The sequence below is a fragment of the Phaenicophaeus curvirostris genome, chromosome 6, assembly GCF_032191515.1.
Source record: "Phaenicophaeus curvirostris isolate KB17595 chromosome 6, BPBGC_Pcur_1.0, whole genome shotgun sequence".
Classification (NCBI taxonomy): Eukaryota; Metazoa; Chordata; class Aves; order Cuculiformes; family Cuculidae; genus Phaenicophaeus; species Phaenicophaeus curvirostris.
The window spans coordinates 10,039,598-10,056,936 of record NC_091397.1 but is presented as its reverse complement, the minus strand read 5'-3'; the positions used below and the strand labels follow the sequence as shown (position 1 = coordinate 10,056,936).

Sequence of the window (17,339 nt, the reverse complement as noted above, 5' to 3'; positions counted from 1 at the left end):
GCTACTATTTCTTATTGAAAATATTTGACGTCTTCTGAGAGTACAGTGTATAGCTCAGAAGAGTTTGTGTCCAGAGGAATAGTAATGCACTGTGTTTTAGGCTTCTACTTCACATACGGGGCACCTAAATGTTAGCAAAGTTTATTAGTGAAGTACAAGAAACAAGGCATTATTTGAAGGCCTGGAAATGGGTAATCAGATAGGCTTCTTCTGTCTCTATTTTCTAATGCACTGCAACTTATATGAGTGGGAACTGAGAAATTTACTGTGAAACCACTAATGATAAGGTATTAAGCCAGAAAAAAAGACAGGAGAAAACCATGTGCTGTGTTGAAAACAAATGGGATTTATGCGGATAAGTTTTTTATCTTACCTATGGTCAACGTAATTTGTAATGAAGAAGACTAGTTTAAGCAGAATAGCAAAAATACTGAGGCGTCCTGCGCCAGAGCAGTGTAGTCTACAAGTTGGCAAGGAACAAAGGCAAAAATATCCTTTACTTAAGTCAATTGGAGAGAACAACAGAACAATTTTTTTTTTCAAGTACAGTCATTTAGTGCTCAATTTGCTATGTAACAGCTAAGTCCAATTCTTTCCTATCCAAATTGTCTCAGAGGAGCGCAGTGAAGCACCAAAGCCCTACCTGTCCCTCTGCATCCCTGCAAAATGCAACAGCAGTTTGAAAGCAGTGGCTCTCACACTGTTAGGTGAAAGGTGTGAATTCAAGTGGTTACCATTCAGAAGGATTAAGATAATGTCCTATCCACTTCTTCAGCTGACATTTGAGATTCGATTAGACTTGTCAAGGTCTGTCAATTTAATGGTTGCCCATCTTTTCATTGAAAGAGACATCCTCAGTCATGAAAAGAATGTCTAATCAAGTGCCATATTGGAAGTAAGTTCTTAAAAGTAATTGCTTTTCGTAATAGCTGAACATCAGCTGATAAAAAACAAATTTTTAAAACAAATATCTTGACAGATGCAAACCGTACTATCTGAAGAAGGTATTTAGAGACTGACCAGGCAATAAGAATTTAATTGTTATATTTGTTAACCTTAATTTAGTCACAGAGCACACACTGGATGCCACTCCTTGAGTAAAGAAAAAACAAAAGAGTTTGGCATCATATTACAACACCAACTGAGTGCTGAGGAAGTTTTACCAAAGCCAAGCCAGGCTGTTGTGCTCTGGCTTTGTGCCCGTGTTCAGGCATGCTGAATCTGTCTTAATATTTGCCACTGGCACTGGTTCTCTTGGCCAGAGGTTTATTGTCTCTGGGACAGTTTTTCATCCTCTAGCTGAAAGCTTATCTTTTGCCTGATGACTGGCATGTCTCACACAATAATAACAGATGTTGCAACACATTTCCCCCTCTCCACATAACATCAGTGCATCCTCCTTATCCCCATAACATGTTTGGCATAAAGAGTATCTCATCTGTAAACAAGAGAAGGTATGAACTGGGCTACCAATTGTCCTTGCAGGTGAGGCGTTGTAGAAAGAAAATTAAGACTTAATGGAATTTATGGTACATCGGGAGATCTGTCCAAGCAGACAGTGTTTGTTTAAATAATAGCATATACTTGGGATTACAGGATTTGTCTTGATGTGGATGTATTGGTGAGACCAGACCTCTACCTTTTTCAGCATGCTTTGAGGAACATTACAATAACAGTGGTGACAACCTCTATTTATTTTACCTGCTGCTCTGGGACAAAGAAAATCATGTGCATGTTTGACATGTTGGTAATGAATTTCTTTTGTACCAGGCAAACACTGCAGAATGTCTCATGAAAACATCCTAATTAAGGAGTGGATTTGAGTAGACATACAATCTCTAGAATATCAGAAGTTCCACTCAATTTAATGTACATCCAGCAGCTCTCGAGGGAGTGTTTCAAAATCACTAAGCTTCTGTTTAGCAAAATGGGGATGAGTATAGGGGCTCTGAAGGACGGTGAATGGAAGATTACTTAACTCTGAGGGAATTGTCTGACTCCTGAATGTTTTAAAGCAAGCTTCTTTCTCAGTAGCTTTTTTAAACACGTGTAAAGCAGATGTTCATATTGTGCAGGACCTTTCACAGGTCCATTGAAAGAGTTAAGCACCTTTTCAAGATCTCTCAGGAAGTGCCCTGAGAATCTGATCTGTGTGATGCAGGTGTTGAAACTACACAAAAAGTGGTTGGTTAAAGTAAAGACTTTGGTGTGCTTTCATTTGAATATTCATTTCTCTTTACACTCAGGATTCCCAGAAAAAAGAAAGGTAGAAATAAAAACAGTATTCCTTTTTAAAGAGACATGAGTTATTATGTGCACTAGAAGCAATTGTATTACCTTAGCTGTGTCACGTTTGATGATATAAAAAGAAACCAAAATTTCTATTTAAAATATAATCCTTGAAATCATCAAATAGGTAAGTTGGAGCCAACAGGAAGCTCCTTGCTATCTCAGAGGAATCTAATGTTCATGGCCCTTTTCCTGCAGCTTCAAGGATCTCACAGTAGTTTGGAGAGATTCAGTGTTGGCAGATCTGTATATCTGCATAAAATGTCCCTGAAGTCTATGGGACATCAGGGATGGGCATGTCAAAATGAATCAGATTATAAAACTGTGGTTTAAAATGAGAATATGCTACGGGCTGGTCCTTGACTGCCTGATCTCTGTCTGCTGCATGCTAAACAGCATCACTGAAGCCAGGAGTCTTGGCTCAGTGGTATTTTAAGACTTTGCTTTTTTTTCCATTTCCCTCATAAAAATTCTTATATACCAACTAGTTCTGCTCAGGAGGGATTATATATACATATACTTTATGTTTAGTATACATATCCATGCACAGATTTATTAGGAGAAAAGAATAGGATCTTTAATCTCCCTCCTTTTCCAGTAGCAACAGCCTTTGACAAGGACAAGCAGCCCATCAGAGGATGGTTTCCTCCTGTTAATTTGGAGGTTAAAGCTGGGAATGTGTTAGCTGACCCATACCCATAACACACGACAGGACTGCAAAACTCTCCTAGCTCCCCATCCATCAGGTCACAGCTCTGTCCACTGCGATGTTTCTTCGTTCATTATAGAAAAGAAGCAATCACACAATAGTGTTTTTCTGGTATCTAGGCCATCGCTATTTTTCACCTTCTTTAGAAACCTTTCTTCTGACACAATATATTTCTATGTCTTTAAAGAAATCCTTTCTGGAAGCGTCATGTCTTGAATTGCTTTTCAATAGCAGATTTGATTTACAAAATCTCATGTAAAGACATACACACCAACAAACCCTGCACAAAACAAAGCTGTGTGGCAGGGGCTCTTTTGTAACCGAAATAACATTCAAGCTGCAGTAGAGAGCAGGATCCTGCTTCGCCAGTCGGGTGGGAAGCGTGGCAGAGCAACAGCTTTAGCAGAGCTCCCATTTGGCAGAAGACAAGCTGCAAGCTTTTTGCACCTTCTGTTAAACCTGCTGAGAGGGCATGAAGCCTTTCTTCTTGAAATCATGTTTGGGGAGCGCTATTTGACATAACAGAGATTGTCTATGGAAAAGGTTTTGTAAGCAATTAAACTGCTTCTTGTGCTTTTCAGTGAATCCTTTCCAGGAGCTTTTTCTAGACAAATGTTGCTGCAGATTGGGCTGTATCAGTAAGTGCTCCAGCAGGAATTGCTTTGGCCACTGTTTGGGTCCAAAGCACCCACAGCTCTGCTCCTAAAACCCCATGCAGACCCTGAGTCTGTCCCCTAAACAGTCTGTCCCTTTTTTAATCAGTTTAAGGATGTTGATGTCAACCTACCTTGTAAAGGTAATATGGAGTTTAATTTACAAATATGAACTGGGTATAACGTGAGATTATTCTGTTGCTCACTGTTGGAGAAGGTGACAGGCTCTGAAAGGTAATTTGGCTGTATAAGCTTACAGTACCAGGGTGATCACTTTCTTAATTTTCATGTTAAAGGGAGAGGAAGATTTCCATTCCTTCTTTCTACTCTCTTCCCTTCGCTTCTTGGATGATTTTCAGCTCCATGGGGTAGAGGAATAGGATTTTAGTTCACTTTTGGTAAACCTTTGAAACTGAATTCCTGATCCACTGTTTTCCTGAATCTCTAGCCTTGGGAGTTCTTAAAAGCTTATGACCTGCACCAATGTATCCTGATGGGCCATCATTCCTACCACACCCAGTTAGTTTTTCTTTGGTGATGCTTCTTCCAGTACTGTTGACTTTACTGAATTCCAGGTCCAATCTTTAACAGCATCTATTAATATTAATTAACAACACCATCTCAGTTCAAGGCCCTCTCTGTGCCAGTCCATGTGCAGGATGAGTTCCTAATGACCCGGTACTTGAGTCATGACACTTCAGCCTAGCAATTTTTTAATTCTTCTCAAATTTTTAATTCTTCTCAACAAATATATCATTGTGGCTTGCGTATGTGCTTGAAATTCAGTTTTGAAAGCCTTTGTTTTGACTTGAGCTGTTGTTGTAGTCAGCATTTTTTTTCAATGGATGACTTTTTCTTTTTCATTGCCTGATATTAAGACATTTGGTTGTACATTTTCTAGGTACTGAAGAAGAGTTTTCTCCTGGAGCTCATCAGCTGGGGATTTCAAGCATTTCTTCTTTGTTAGCACTGGTACATGTTAGCATTCTTATTTTGCGTAGCACAAATAAGCTTGAAGATAACTCTCTTAAGTGAATGAATTAGCCATAAGACTGAGTGTGTTTTGTCCCCAAAGCTCAGGATTCCCAGGCTTTCTATCCTGAGATAAATCCTTTTAGCTTAGCTTCTAGTCTAGCTAAGTCAATGCTTAATATGATATTCTTTTAATTCCAGTCCTACATGGAAGATCATCTGAAAAACAAGAATCGTCTGGAGAAAGAGTGGGAAGCTCTATGTGCTTATCAGGCAGAACCCAGTGCCACCGTCGCTGCACAGCAGGAGGAAAATGTCCAGAAGAATCGCTCACAAGCTGTAGTGCCATGTAAGTACACTTTAATTTGGATTACTGTATTTTAAGTTCTTGATACTTTTCTCAGTATCCTTTGCGCAGTAGTTTGAAAGCTGCAGATGACAGGCAAACAGAATTCAGAGTAACTTGTATGTATACTAGGAAACTGTAGCTACAGTTATGGTTGGGTGCGTGTCCTGTTGTCGTATCAGACACTGTTTATCTCCTTATAAGTTGCATATAAGTTACAAAAATGCACAACTATGTCACACAGCTCTGCAGCAGCAGCTGTGCTGTCTCATGAAATTCAATAGCCAGAGTGCTTTTCAATGCTGGAATATACTTTCTGTACAAGAGAGGCATCTGTAGCCATTCAACAGAAAGAAGTTTGGCTTGTGTTTAGACAAGTTGGTATCATGTCCATCCAACAGTAATACCAGCAGTCTATAATCAGAGCTAGATGATCTGTTTTTCAGATACTCAGCTGTACTGAATGAGCTCCTTTAGGCTTCAGTGGATAAGCTTGCAAACTGGCTTCTCTCTCTGCTAGGCTTAGGATAAAAAGAGAAAAAATAAAGGCAGCCAGTGTTTATATTCCTAGAATCTGCTTTTTCCTGTAAGCAGCCACCTTTCTGAGTCTGAAATAAAAGCAACATATTTTTCCTATGCAAATACATGTATCTTATAGATTAGATTGGTAATCCATGGCCACACATTTTATTAAGCAACCAGTGAAACTGAAACTGAGAATATATGCACAGTCCACATCAACAAAAATGCTCTCAATCAATGTGCCCACAATCCAGCTGGGTAGCTTGGCAAACATATATAGCTATTTTAATTTTTAAAGTGCCCTGAAAACATTAATTTTCTTTATGAGAGCCTTGAGTACGTATTATTCCTCCTTTGAAAATGGAGGAAGTGACAGGTTAACACGTTAAGTAAATGTCAGAGACAAATTTAGAGTGAAGATCTGTGGAAGTACATAATAAGTTAACTGAGCCCATCAGTCCTTGCGTATCTGCTTCAGCAGGATTTGTCTCTCTTGTTTATGTAGTGCATCTTTTTGCAATACTTTGCTACTTCTGAGAGGAGTTTGGCAACGTGCATTCTCCTGAATTAATATATATGGTGCTGGGTGAAAGGCTTTTTGGGCAACAACAACAACAGTTTGCAGACTTCCACATGTTCTGGGATCAAGTCTGTTGAAAAGTTCTAAAGAAGGCACTGTGAAAGTTAAAGAAGGGCAAGATTTATGTGTTCTTTTCCATCCTGAAAAAACAGCAGTTAACCAGCATGATAGGAAGTGACAATTGCTCCGTGATAATGTGTATTGATCCAAGTTAATCTTCCTGCTTAAAGTGTTCTTTTCAATGTAGACTTAGTCAGACCATCTTAAGCTATTACAAGTCCCCGCTCATAAATTAAGCTTGATTGTTTCTGGTTGCTGCCTTGGATGTGGCATGGGATCTACAAGTGTTGCCAGAAAATGATGCTGGTTATTCAGTCACTGCAGGAAATGTGTCTGCGTAATACAAGGAGCAATACGACAAGGACGCTGAGACTGGACCATCCTCGCTCTGAATCCAAAAGTAACATAACTGCAGCAGTGCTGAAAAACAGAGATTTTTAGCTTGGGTGTCATGCCACACTAGAGAACTGAACTATTTTCAGAGCTAAGATAGTCTGTTTCTTTTTATCATATATACCAAGTGGATGAATCAGCCTGCAGAGATCAGCTTTCAGTTGACAAGTCTCTGCCCATTGCTTCTTCCATGCCATATTATTATGTCTGTCCTTCCCATCACTGAGTTTAGACTGAATCAATACTACCTGGGAAGATATTTGGACACAGACAGAGTGGCTTCAATTTGTCTGAAGCTTTAATTAGAAGTATTTTAGCTCATTTAAAATCCTTTAGTACTACTTCAAGAGTAAAAGCTATTTTTTGGCTTTGATACAATGTGGAAACTTCTGTTCTAGTTTTTGGTGCACAGAGAACATTCCTTTTTGCCTGAATTGCACAAAATTATCTGCCCTCACTTTCTGAAGTTGCTGTGAACTGATAAACAGTATCATGTTATACCTTTAAAGCTACTTTGATGATGGGTGGAAAGTGTGGCATAGAGTTTAAATAATATTAAATTTTTATAAGGTGATGGTTTATTGTAGGCTCTACACTTAGAATGAGATGAGAAAGAGCCCAGTTTGCCCACTTGTTTTTTTGCTGTGCTTGACGCTAAAACTGTAGCAAAAAGTCACAGATTTGCTTTGTAATAAATTAAGAAGCAAAGCAGATATACATTTGATATGCCATGAATTTGTTATGCTACATTCAAAGTATTCTCACAAGTAATGCCTTGTTAGCATTTTCTTGCCTCTTTCATATTCATAAACACCTTGACAAGGTAGAACAAGATTGCCAATTCATGTAACAGATTTCATCTTGAGAAGGCTTCAAAGAAGCTTCAATATCATATTGTATTTACTTTGCATTTTCCTTTCTTAACTAGTATATTATTTTTTACTGAGTATGTAAGTGATGTGATTTCTAGATGAACGTTACCTTTAATCTCACATTTTTATTATATCTTATACGTATCTTCTCTATTTACAAACAGCTTTTAAAATACTTGGTAGCAGAACACCTTGACACTTCACTTAATTACTAGTTAGGATATTCTAACAACCTAAGTAACTTAGATGTTATAGATTAACAAAACTACATCTCTTTATCCAACCAACAAACAGGTTGCTATAACTTAGAGCAATGGGATACCTCCTTTTCTGTGTGAACACGTGAGCAGCTCAATTTATTGATACCCAAAACAAAGCATTCCAAGTTTTATTTTCTCTTCTTACATCTCTGCAAAATAAAACCATCCCAATACTATATGTTGTTATTTACGTATACCATAGATAGGGATAGGTATTGTAAATGTTTGGCAAACAACTTTTTGCAGTGAACATCTGTCAAAAGCTGTCTACCATAGCTGTGTCCATGGTTCATGGAATATATTAAAGTGACCTGCTTACCTCTGTGCTTTGATTTTTCTCCAAAGGAAAGGAAAGCATTTGGGAACAGAGTGTGCACCCAGCTCTGAGACTTGTTTGCAGTCAGAGCACAGCCAGGGGATGTGCACCAAGGATGGGAACACCTGAGTAGAGGGTACTTTTTCGGGCTGTGTGCATTTTCCATATCAGTAATGCATATACAGATATTGCTCTGGGATAAATGAACTTGATTTCGGTTCAGACCTAAGAAGAATTCTACTTTGTGCAAGTAGCCTATGGGCAAAGTAATGATAATCAACAAATTATGATTCATCACAGTCTTCAAGCTGCTTCACTTTTGCTTCTCAGTAGTTCGTCACTTTCTTACTTCAGTGTAATTCTGTAGTGCTTTGTGTGGAAAAAAATACAGAAGGAAGAGAACTATGATCAGGGCAGAATGTGACAGGCTCTGTGATGCCTTGATTCAGACAACCCAAAGTCACCCATACTCCTTGTATCCAGCCTTTGTTTGTTGGTTCTGTTCTTTCAGAGGTATTTGAGTAAAAGCAAACAACAGGTGGAGGGAATTGGGTAAGATGTCTTGTTTTTCCAAGTTTCCAATCTCCCCTGAGAAAATAAAAATGTAATAATCTTTATTAAGTCACAGGGCCACTGTGAGATAAATAGAAGACTGATAGATGGTATCATACTGTAGTCTTGGTTACTGTTTAAATAATACAGATAGATATGAATGTTTGTGCCCAACTCAGTTGTGGAAACACAGGAATCTAGTGCCGTTTGAGGTGCCTGAGGTATTCAAAGTACCCATGCAGAGCTAGTAGGTATATATGGGCTGTATGGGAGACTTGACCCTCCTAGCTGTTATTTTGAGTGTCCTTAGGGCATCTCAGATATCACTAGAAACCTACACTGAGCCATTGAAGAAATTTCTCTGGGCATGACTCTGTGAAATTGTACATTAAGATGCCAAAATTTAAGTGTGTCCATTTTACTGCTTTAGCGTGAGCCAGGTATAAAATCACCCATTGCATCCAGTGAAGAGCTGGTCAGTGCACTGGCATCAAGAGAGCTGTGCAATAGCCAAAATCAGGTTTCTGATTTACAGTTAAATGAATAGCTGTAGGATGCCCTTGGATATCCCATGTGAACTTCAGATGCTGGGCCAATAGGACTAAAGTCTTAAGGTCTTGTGTCGTAAAAGATATCCTAATGCAATGTCTCATTTACATTTTTGCAAAACAGTATTGCATGTTCATGTTTAGCCAACTGAATAAAGTCTCATTAACTGTAACCTGGTGCATGTGAAGTTACCTGTAAGTAGACTCCAAAATTTAGGTTTCTCAGTCTATAAATTTTTATCTACTGAAAACTCAGGTGTGTTTGTTCTACTTTTTATCCTTTATTCTCTATCATTTGTACTTCATATTTTATGTGTATATAAAATACAATGTTGTGCTATATTTCTCCTAACCTATAGGTTAGTATTACGCCTTTTGTTTAGGAAGCCTCTCTCTGCCACACATATCCATCCATTTTGCTATTGTTTGGAGCAATATTGACTGGAGCAGTAGGAAGTGCAAAGTAGTTCAGCATTCAGCTGTAGCTACCGGAGATATTTGAAATGATGGCTAGTTGTAGCTTGGCCATATTGCAGTAGCTAGTAACAGCATTTATCTTTCCTCTCACTTCCTTATCACCATCCCTCTCTTCCTCTATTTCTGCATTCATCTTTCTGTCTCACTTTTGAGATTCATCTTATACCCTCCTTTTCTGTCATCCTCTTCCTTCCTTTTATTTCCTGCTTTCCCTGCTTTTCTTTCCTTTCTTCTAATGTAATCAATATGCAAGTTACAAAAAAAAATAAATCTTTTACATTCAACATTTTCCCTATAGTTGCTTATAGTTAACATAGCAAACTGGTGTGCATGGTATTTTTTTTTTCTTTCTTTTTCTGCCTGTTTCTGAAGAGCTATTATGCTAGTTCCTAGGAGCTTTGAGGTGATAACAGGCATAGACAAGCACAATCTGTTCATTGTCAATATGAATGCTTAATGCTGCAACTGAAGCACACATGGGTGCAAACTCTTGATATATGCAGAAAACACATGTGCAACCTTTTTTCACACTTTTTTTTTTTTTGGGTGTAAATACAAAGTTTCACCACCTTTTCACTACCAAAGCCTTAAGATGTCTCACCCTCTGATAAATCCTCCAAGACAGCAGGGTGATGATATGGTACACTATATCACAGGGTCTGGAGAGAACATAGTGCTTTAAAAAAAAAGATCCTGAAGTTACTGATCTGACACTTGACTTTTATTGGAGAGTCACACTGACATCTGTTTGCTAAATACTGATGAATCACTGTCTGCCTTCTCTCCCTTAGCCATTAGAAAACATTTCACACATTTTCTGTGGTGATTAGTTCAAACACTTTAACTATCCAATGAATAGATCTTATCCTGAATGCTCACTTGGCTTAAGATACATGAGATACCACATTTAACATATGTAACTTGCATATCCCCTACATAGCCAGAAGGTTTCCGAGCTGTAGTTCTTCAAGCACTCTGTGACAATGCTCATTGTAAAGCTTTCTATACAAAATCTTGGGTATCCCCAAGATCTCAGATTTCAAGAGTTCATTTTTAAGTAAGGTGGAAGTGAATTAATGTGCATGAATGCGTTCCCTTTCTTGTCTTTTTCATCCTCCGAAAGTGTTGAAACCTTACCAGGGTAAATAATTTTATGTGAGTATTAAAAAAAGGCTCTTCACTTATTTGACTTGACTTGTTCACCTCTAATCTTACTCCAGGAGAAGGTTGCTCACACAGATGGGTTAAATTTTGCTGATGAGGTTGAGTGACTATAGAAAATGCTCACACAGGCACACCTTTGTCTTTCCCACATATTGAACTGCCATGACATTGCTGGTGAATAAACCTAAGCAGCGCCCAACCCCTCTGTCTCTGCTTTCCTGTGCGATACTTACAATGCTTGAGATCTCATTTATTATGCCTCATTACTAAAACAATGATTGGTACTTGATAATTTAAAAAGCCAACTTGTAGTTCTGTTGTTAATAACGGTGTCACGGGCCACTAAACAAGATACAAAGGTGGACAGAGTCCACATAATCTACTCTGATTTTGTCTATTTGAATTATTGATAGAAAGATCCTCTCAGCATCTGTGTTCAGCTGTGGATGATTATACAGAGGGTAGCTCCACAACCTTTCACCACGATATACTGTGCAATATCAGTTTACTGAGAAGTATAAATTATGCCAGGTATGTATCAGGTACAAGTTGTTTGAGATTTGTGTGTAAAGACTTGGACATCCCCTGGCATAAGTTATCTTCATGTGCTCTAGTCTTTCTTTCTTTACTCCATGGAAAAAATGAAGCACTTCTCGAGTGCAGCTTGGCCTGTTTGAGACAGCAGCATCACTATGAGATGATTCATGATGTAGAAATATTTCTTTTCTCTTAGCAGAAAGTGAGCCTAGATGACTGGAACAGAGGCAGACACGTGCATTGTCACTGTCTGAATACAGACAAGTAGGAAAAAAAAAATTACTAGAGTTTGGAGTGTACCAGCTTGAAACATAAGTGAACTAGTACCAGTAAAAAAATACAAGTTAAAAAATTTTGACAATGGGCAAACGACATAAGTAGGTCTCCCATGTTTGGAGATTATTAGTGGTGTCTGAACCAGCTCCTTTACCAACAGTGTAAGGTGACTATATGTGCTCCACTTGTACTTTCAGATGCAGTTGTTTGTGTTTTCTCTCTCCCACAATGCTCTCCAAGTTATATCACCTCCCCACGTCACTCGTGTAGCTCCACATAACACTGGTCTTTAATCAAGACAGATTAATTTACTGTTCAGCTCTAAATAGTACTTTGGTGTTTCTGCTGTTCATTTTATAGAGAATCTAGATGGACAAAGTCTATCAACTTACTTCTTCCATGACATTGCAAACACAGGATTGCTTTCTATAATACTGTTTTTTCTCTACTGATTTGCCCATTTGGAATTGTAAACAACCTGAGCAGTAGATATTCCCCTTCTTTCTACAAGAAATCCTAACACATTATGAGGCATCTCATGAGGATATGATACCTGATATTCAACCTCTGAAATCTTAGTGCTTCGTTCGTGAGGCAGACTGTTGTGCTGTGGCTGCATCAAGGCTATGCTAGGGTGGGAGTGAAAAGGAAATATACTTTCTCATATTTAGCATTTGCCTGTCTTGAAATACATATTAATCTGACTTTGAATTGTTTAACTTAAAATGGGTTAGAACACTTGTATAGAAACTTACTTCTCTTGTTTTTTCCTTTGCAGATGATCATTCCAGGATATGTCTTAAAGCTGAAAATAGCCATGACAATTCAGACTACATCAATGCTAGCCCAATTGTAAGTACAGTGGCCTATGAGAAATAATCCAAATAGTCAGTTTCTGTCTTTCCTTGTTGCTAAAATACGATAACTTGAGGCACTTCAGTGCTCAGGTTGTGAACACCTCACAATGCTGATGTCTTTGCCTGCCCTTTCAAACTGAAGAGAACAAAATCTTTTACCTGTGCATACAATACCCTTGATGTTTATGTACTAAGAAAATGAAGTAACTCGATAATCGTTGATCTACCTTGTAATACTGTCAGGTTTTTCTGTACTTGATATTATTAATTTATGGATTATAAAATTTAATTATACACTCTGAGTGAAGCTTATCCTTTGCTGTGGAGGTAAAACTTGCTTGGTTTTTGGTTTTTTTTTTTTGCTTTACCTTACTAACTACAGCTGTAGGAGGAATGGTTTCTGTAGGTGTGGGGAGCACTGAACTTCATAGGTTTCTGAACATCTGCGGTAGGATTCCTCTTACTTGTCTTCCTCTGTTGCCATACAGAACATAGCTTGGTGTGTCTGTAGCTCTTCCAGTTCTTCTCTGAGCTTGCTGTTTTGAAAGCAAGAACCAGATCATTTACCATTTGTGTATTCATTCAAACTACAAAGCAGGTCAATGCAATTTTTGCCTCTGAGTAATCCAGTGTGGCCCAGCAGCCTTTTCTCACCCTACACAAGCAGAATCTTCTCTGTGGAAGGTTATAGAGAGAAAAGATCTCTATTTTCAGACACAAAACAGGTATGATCAAGCCAGTAGCATTGCTCTGTCATAGCTTCTCTATGGTAGCGTCACGATATCCATTCGAAGGGGAAGAAAGGCACTGTGTTCTTGACCTCTGTGAGACTACTAGAATTGGAGTTACTTTTGCTCGTGGTTCTTATTCACATTAATTAGGCACTAAAAAGTTATTATAGGGAAACTTTACAGGAAAGAAGTTAAGATGGAGAACTAGATTTCACTGCAGTGGGCTGTGTATGCCATTACTGCCTCATTTTCCTGGAGAGTATCACTCTCCCAGTTAAATCACTTTGTGGGGGCAAGGCAGCTGACAATTTGCAACAGCATGAAATTACAGGCTGCTTCCTTCCAATGTTATTGACAATACTTATTTTCTTTAAAAAAAACCCACAAGTACATAGAAACTGTTCTCTAAGCTTTGTTCTAGTTACTTTCAGCAGAGTTCAAAAGCTTCATTTCCTTGAAAAAATTGTTTTATTCAAAAAGTTAAAAAAACCCAACAAACATTTTCAGGTTGCTTTTGTCTTTGGCTTAGGGTGGAAGCTAGACCAAAGCACCTGCACGCTTCGGGAACTGCCAGCTGACATTTTGGAAGACAGTGTAGATGTGCACAGATCAGGGCAAGTTTTGGAACACTTTCAAGTATATCTCTGACAAGAACAATTTTTAGCTGGCCCCAGAATCAGCGGTTCATCACAGTAACTTAGTACTCCAAAGAATGTGTATCCTGCTTATAAAGTCATCTACAGTAGCTCCGCTTCAGGACCACTTTTTGCCTGTCTTCAGGGCACATTCAGTGAGTTATACTTGGTCAAGCCATATTTTGATAGTAGAAACTGAGAGGTTTTGTAGCAAGCACAAGAGTGGGAGGTGTTCACTGGAAGTGAGATATTGTATTCTTGTAAGAGCTTGATTGCAATTCACATGACTACAACGTGGTGCAGAAGTGGAATTACAGCATCTGTAGACAAGGCTAAGTCATGTTCAGCTTTGGCAGCAATACAGACGCTGTGTTTTTACTGAATAACTAATACAGGCTTCTGCAACCTGCCCTAAAATCTTTTTAGACACGACTTAACTGGTTTTATTACAGAAATTTGTTTGGGGGAGGGATAAATTCTTGCATGTGTGCATATGCCTGTTGCAATTGTAATTCTGATAATTATTTACACTAATGAGAGAAGTATTAGATTAAGTAGTGTTGGGGCTGGAGAGGTAGGAGCAAGATATCCCATTGGCATAACTGGGAAGAGATTTCCTTTGTCAGGATGCTCAAAGCTAATGCAGGTAGAGGGGCTCTGCTTCCATAGTTTAACTGTCATGATTTTACATGGGTTTGCAATCTGGACTTTCCATCTAGCACTTAAGGGTGTTTTCTTTTGGAAGCTGGAAGGTGTTCTTTTTTGTAGCTTTTCCAGACTCAAGAGTTTTGTCTGATGAAAGAAGTCACACTAATGAAGCAAAATTTTTACGGCTGTCTTTATATATCTTTCAGAAATTTTACTGGGCTTGGAGGTAAGTGGGTGCACAAGCGTTTCATTGGGTTGGGACAAGCACCCACTATCTTGCACAGCCATGAAAAGCTGCCAAGAGAAACTCTTGAGTTCCTGTTCTTCATGGTAAGATAGGGACACAGAGTGCCACAGCCCACATTTGTGTGGACGACCTGTTATTCCAAGGAAAGAGGTGCTCCAGATGGTTTTGTAAGTTTGTTTCACTAAGCCAATAGTCATTTTCTATTTTGAAAGCAGTAGAAAAAAAATGTATGTTTCCTTGAAGGTGATGCTGTGGGAAGTTGGTAGGAGGGAGATCACTACTTTGCAAGCCTGTAGTTTGGAAAGATTCTCTGCAAATTATCTTACTTCAAGACAGATTAATATCTTCAGATTAGCGTAAACATACTTGTTAATCTGCTATTGCTTTTGTACAGTGTGATAGAATACAGAAATAACAGAGACTTTCAGTCCTGCTCCTGGACTGGAATATTACATTGGGCACTTGATTCTGCAATATTTACTGTGGCTGTGCAGTCATTGCAGCCTGAGCTGGACACACATGCTCTTATTACTGCTGTTTATTTGAGATATTTTCAGTTTCAGACACACGTTGAATCAACATCTTTTTAAGTGTACAGTGGATGTGGAGTGCCAATAAATCTGCCTTTATTCACTCTTACAAAAATCCTACCACTTCTTTCCTTCAGACTACTGTCTTTTAACTTAAATAACCTCAGTAATTACCATGTCAATATAGTGATGTTTCTGGTGCATTTGCACCTTGCAGTGCTTGGGTTAGGAGTGAGCATTACAGTGAGCTGCAAGATGGGCATTAATAGCATGGAATAAGTACAGTCTGAACTGACTGGAGGAGGATTTTTTCTCTCTGCGCGTGTGAGATTTCTGGTGAGGAAAGAGTGTAAAATAAAGTAATTATATTTGAGCTTCAGGAAGGGAGACCTCCAGTCATGTACATGTCGCTGGGTATCTCCAGCTTCTGGGTCAGTGGTCCAGTCTCCAGCTGGGGCTCACTCAACCTTAACTTAAGTCTAAATGAGTGCAGCAGTGCACTGTAAAAAAAAAAAATCTCTGTGCTAGACAATGAGGTGGCCACCTGCCCACATGTTTCTTCCTTTTAAAAAATGCTACTCCCTCATGATCTCCTTTCCTTCAATACATTGTGAAAACCGAGGTTAGATTGATGGCCTCACCATGGCTGGGAGTGGGTGAGAAGAATAAGCAGAGACTTAGTCCAAGTGCTTCCCTTAGGTCTTTAATTTCACTGTAGCATGAGGCCAGGCAAAAAGAGTCCTTAGGAGAATTTGCAGGGTAAAAGTGGGGTAGAAATCTGTTTCCCGCCTCTCTGAAATAGCATAAAGTACTATGATAATAACTCTGCTATTGGCAGCTGAATGAAAGGCTTGCAATTACAGCACAAGGAGACCCTGACTGTGCAGAATAAAACTGTGATAATTACATCTGTCATATTTGTACTTAGTCCTCATTAAATTTCAGGAAAATCATCCAGTAGTAAATAATGTGCAATCTTTGCTTTTAAATCAGAGGTCATGAAAGTAAATGGGAATTCTGTTTTTCCTCATAGGGTGTCTGAGAGAGAAAAAAATCCCATCAACAACATTTAAAAACTCAGTTTGCTTATTATTGAAGACACCAGACTGAGGAATGTCATTAGCATGACAGTTTGTTCAAACACAGCGTACAAATTTCATCATCAGGAACAGACTCTGAAATTCATAATGGCATTCACAATCAGATTTACTTCTTTCATTCCATTAGGGGTTTTAAAGGAAGGATTTAAAAATTGTTTTAAATTTTAATTCAAACATGAAGATGAGGACTAGTCTACCTTTTTCATTTTAATTGTGAGATGAATGTGATTACAAAGTTCATCTACATTTGCTGGATATGCTTTCTTTTACAAAAACAAATATTCTTTTTTACTTTTAGAGACTGTCTGTACTCTGTGTAATAAATGCATGCATAAAAGTAGATTTTATTGGAATTACAAACACAGTAAACCTGGAAACTACACGGTAGCATGAATCCATACAAATTCTAAGGTGTTAATCAGAGTTCAACATCATATTTGCATCATATTTACATCAGTTTACATCATCTTTAGTCTACACTCGATCTAGTTCTGATCTCATATGGTTTCAGGAATATTACAGCTGGACTCGAGTATTTAGATCAAGGTAAAAATGGTGCGACTGAGATCACATCTCACCCATCTTCTTTCTGTGTGGATAGTAAGAATCTGACAAGCTCGGGGGAAACCTGAAGGGCAAGAATATATTGGTGTATCATTTACATGAGATTTCAAAATGGTCATTGATGCCTATTGACATTTTACTACCATGTGCAGTTTTAGAAGACTATTAAAAAAGAATCCATACGTACCACTTTTAAGTTCAAATACAATAAATTTGAGGATTTTCTCCCAGAATGTATTGATTTAGCTGTATTTCATCAGCATTATCAGTGAAATCATGCAGCAGTGCAATCTCTATCTAAAAATTCAACAAAATTCAGAGTTCTTCAGGGAAACCTTACAAAGTTCTAGGATAAGGTAGTATAGCTTTTGCAGGAAAAACTAAAAGAATAGCTTTTATTTTCCAGCAAAGCAAAGACGGAATTGTCTGATATTAAATTAACAAAGATGCACCTGATTGTGATGCTGTGTTCATTATATACTTTCCTACTTTAAGATAGTG

At 38.3% G+C, this 17,339-nt stretch overlaps 1 protein-coding gene across 1 annotated transcript in view; it reads left to right on the top strand.

The window, feature by feature from the left end:
• PTPRN2 (protein tyrosine phosphatase receptor type N2) overlaps nt 1–17,339 on the top strand; it is a 652,986-nt gene that overhangs the window by 584,962 nt on the left and 50,685 nt on the right. Inside the window, exons 15-16 of the mRNA XM_069859311.1 lie at nt 4,825–4,972; nt 12,305–12,378. Of these exons, the coding sequence (XP_069715412.1) occupies nt 4,825–4,972; nt 12,305–12,378 (222 nt within the window). The remainder of the gene's footprint in view (nt 1–4,824; nt 4,973–12,304; nt 12,379–17,339) is intronic.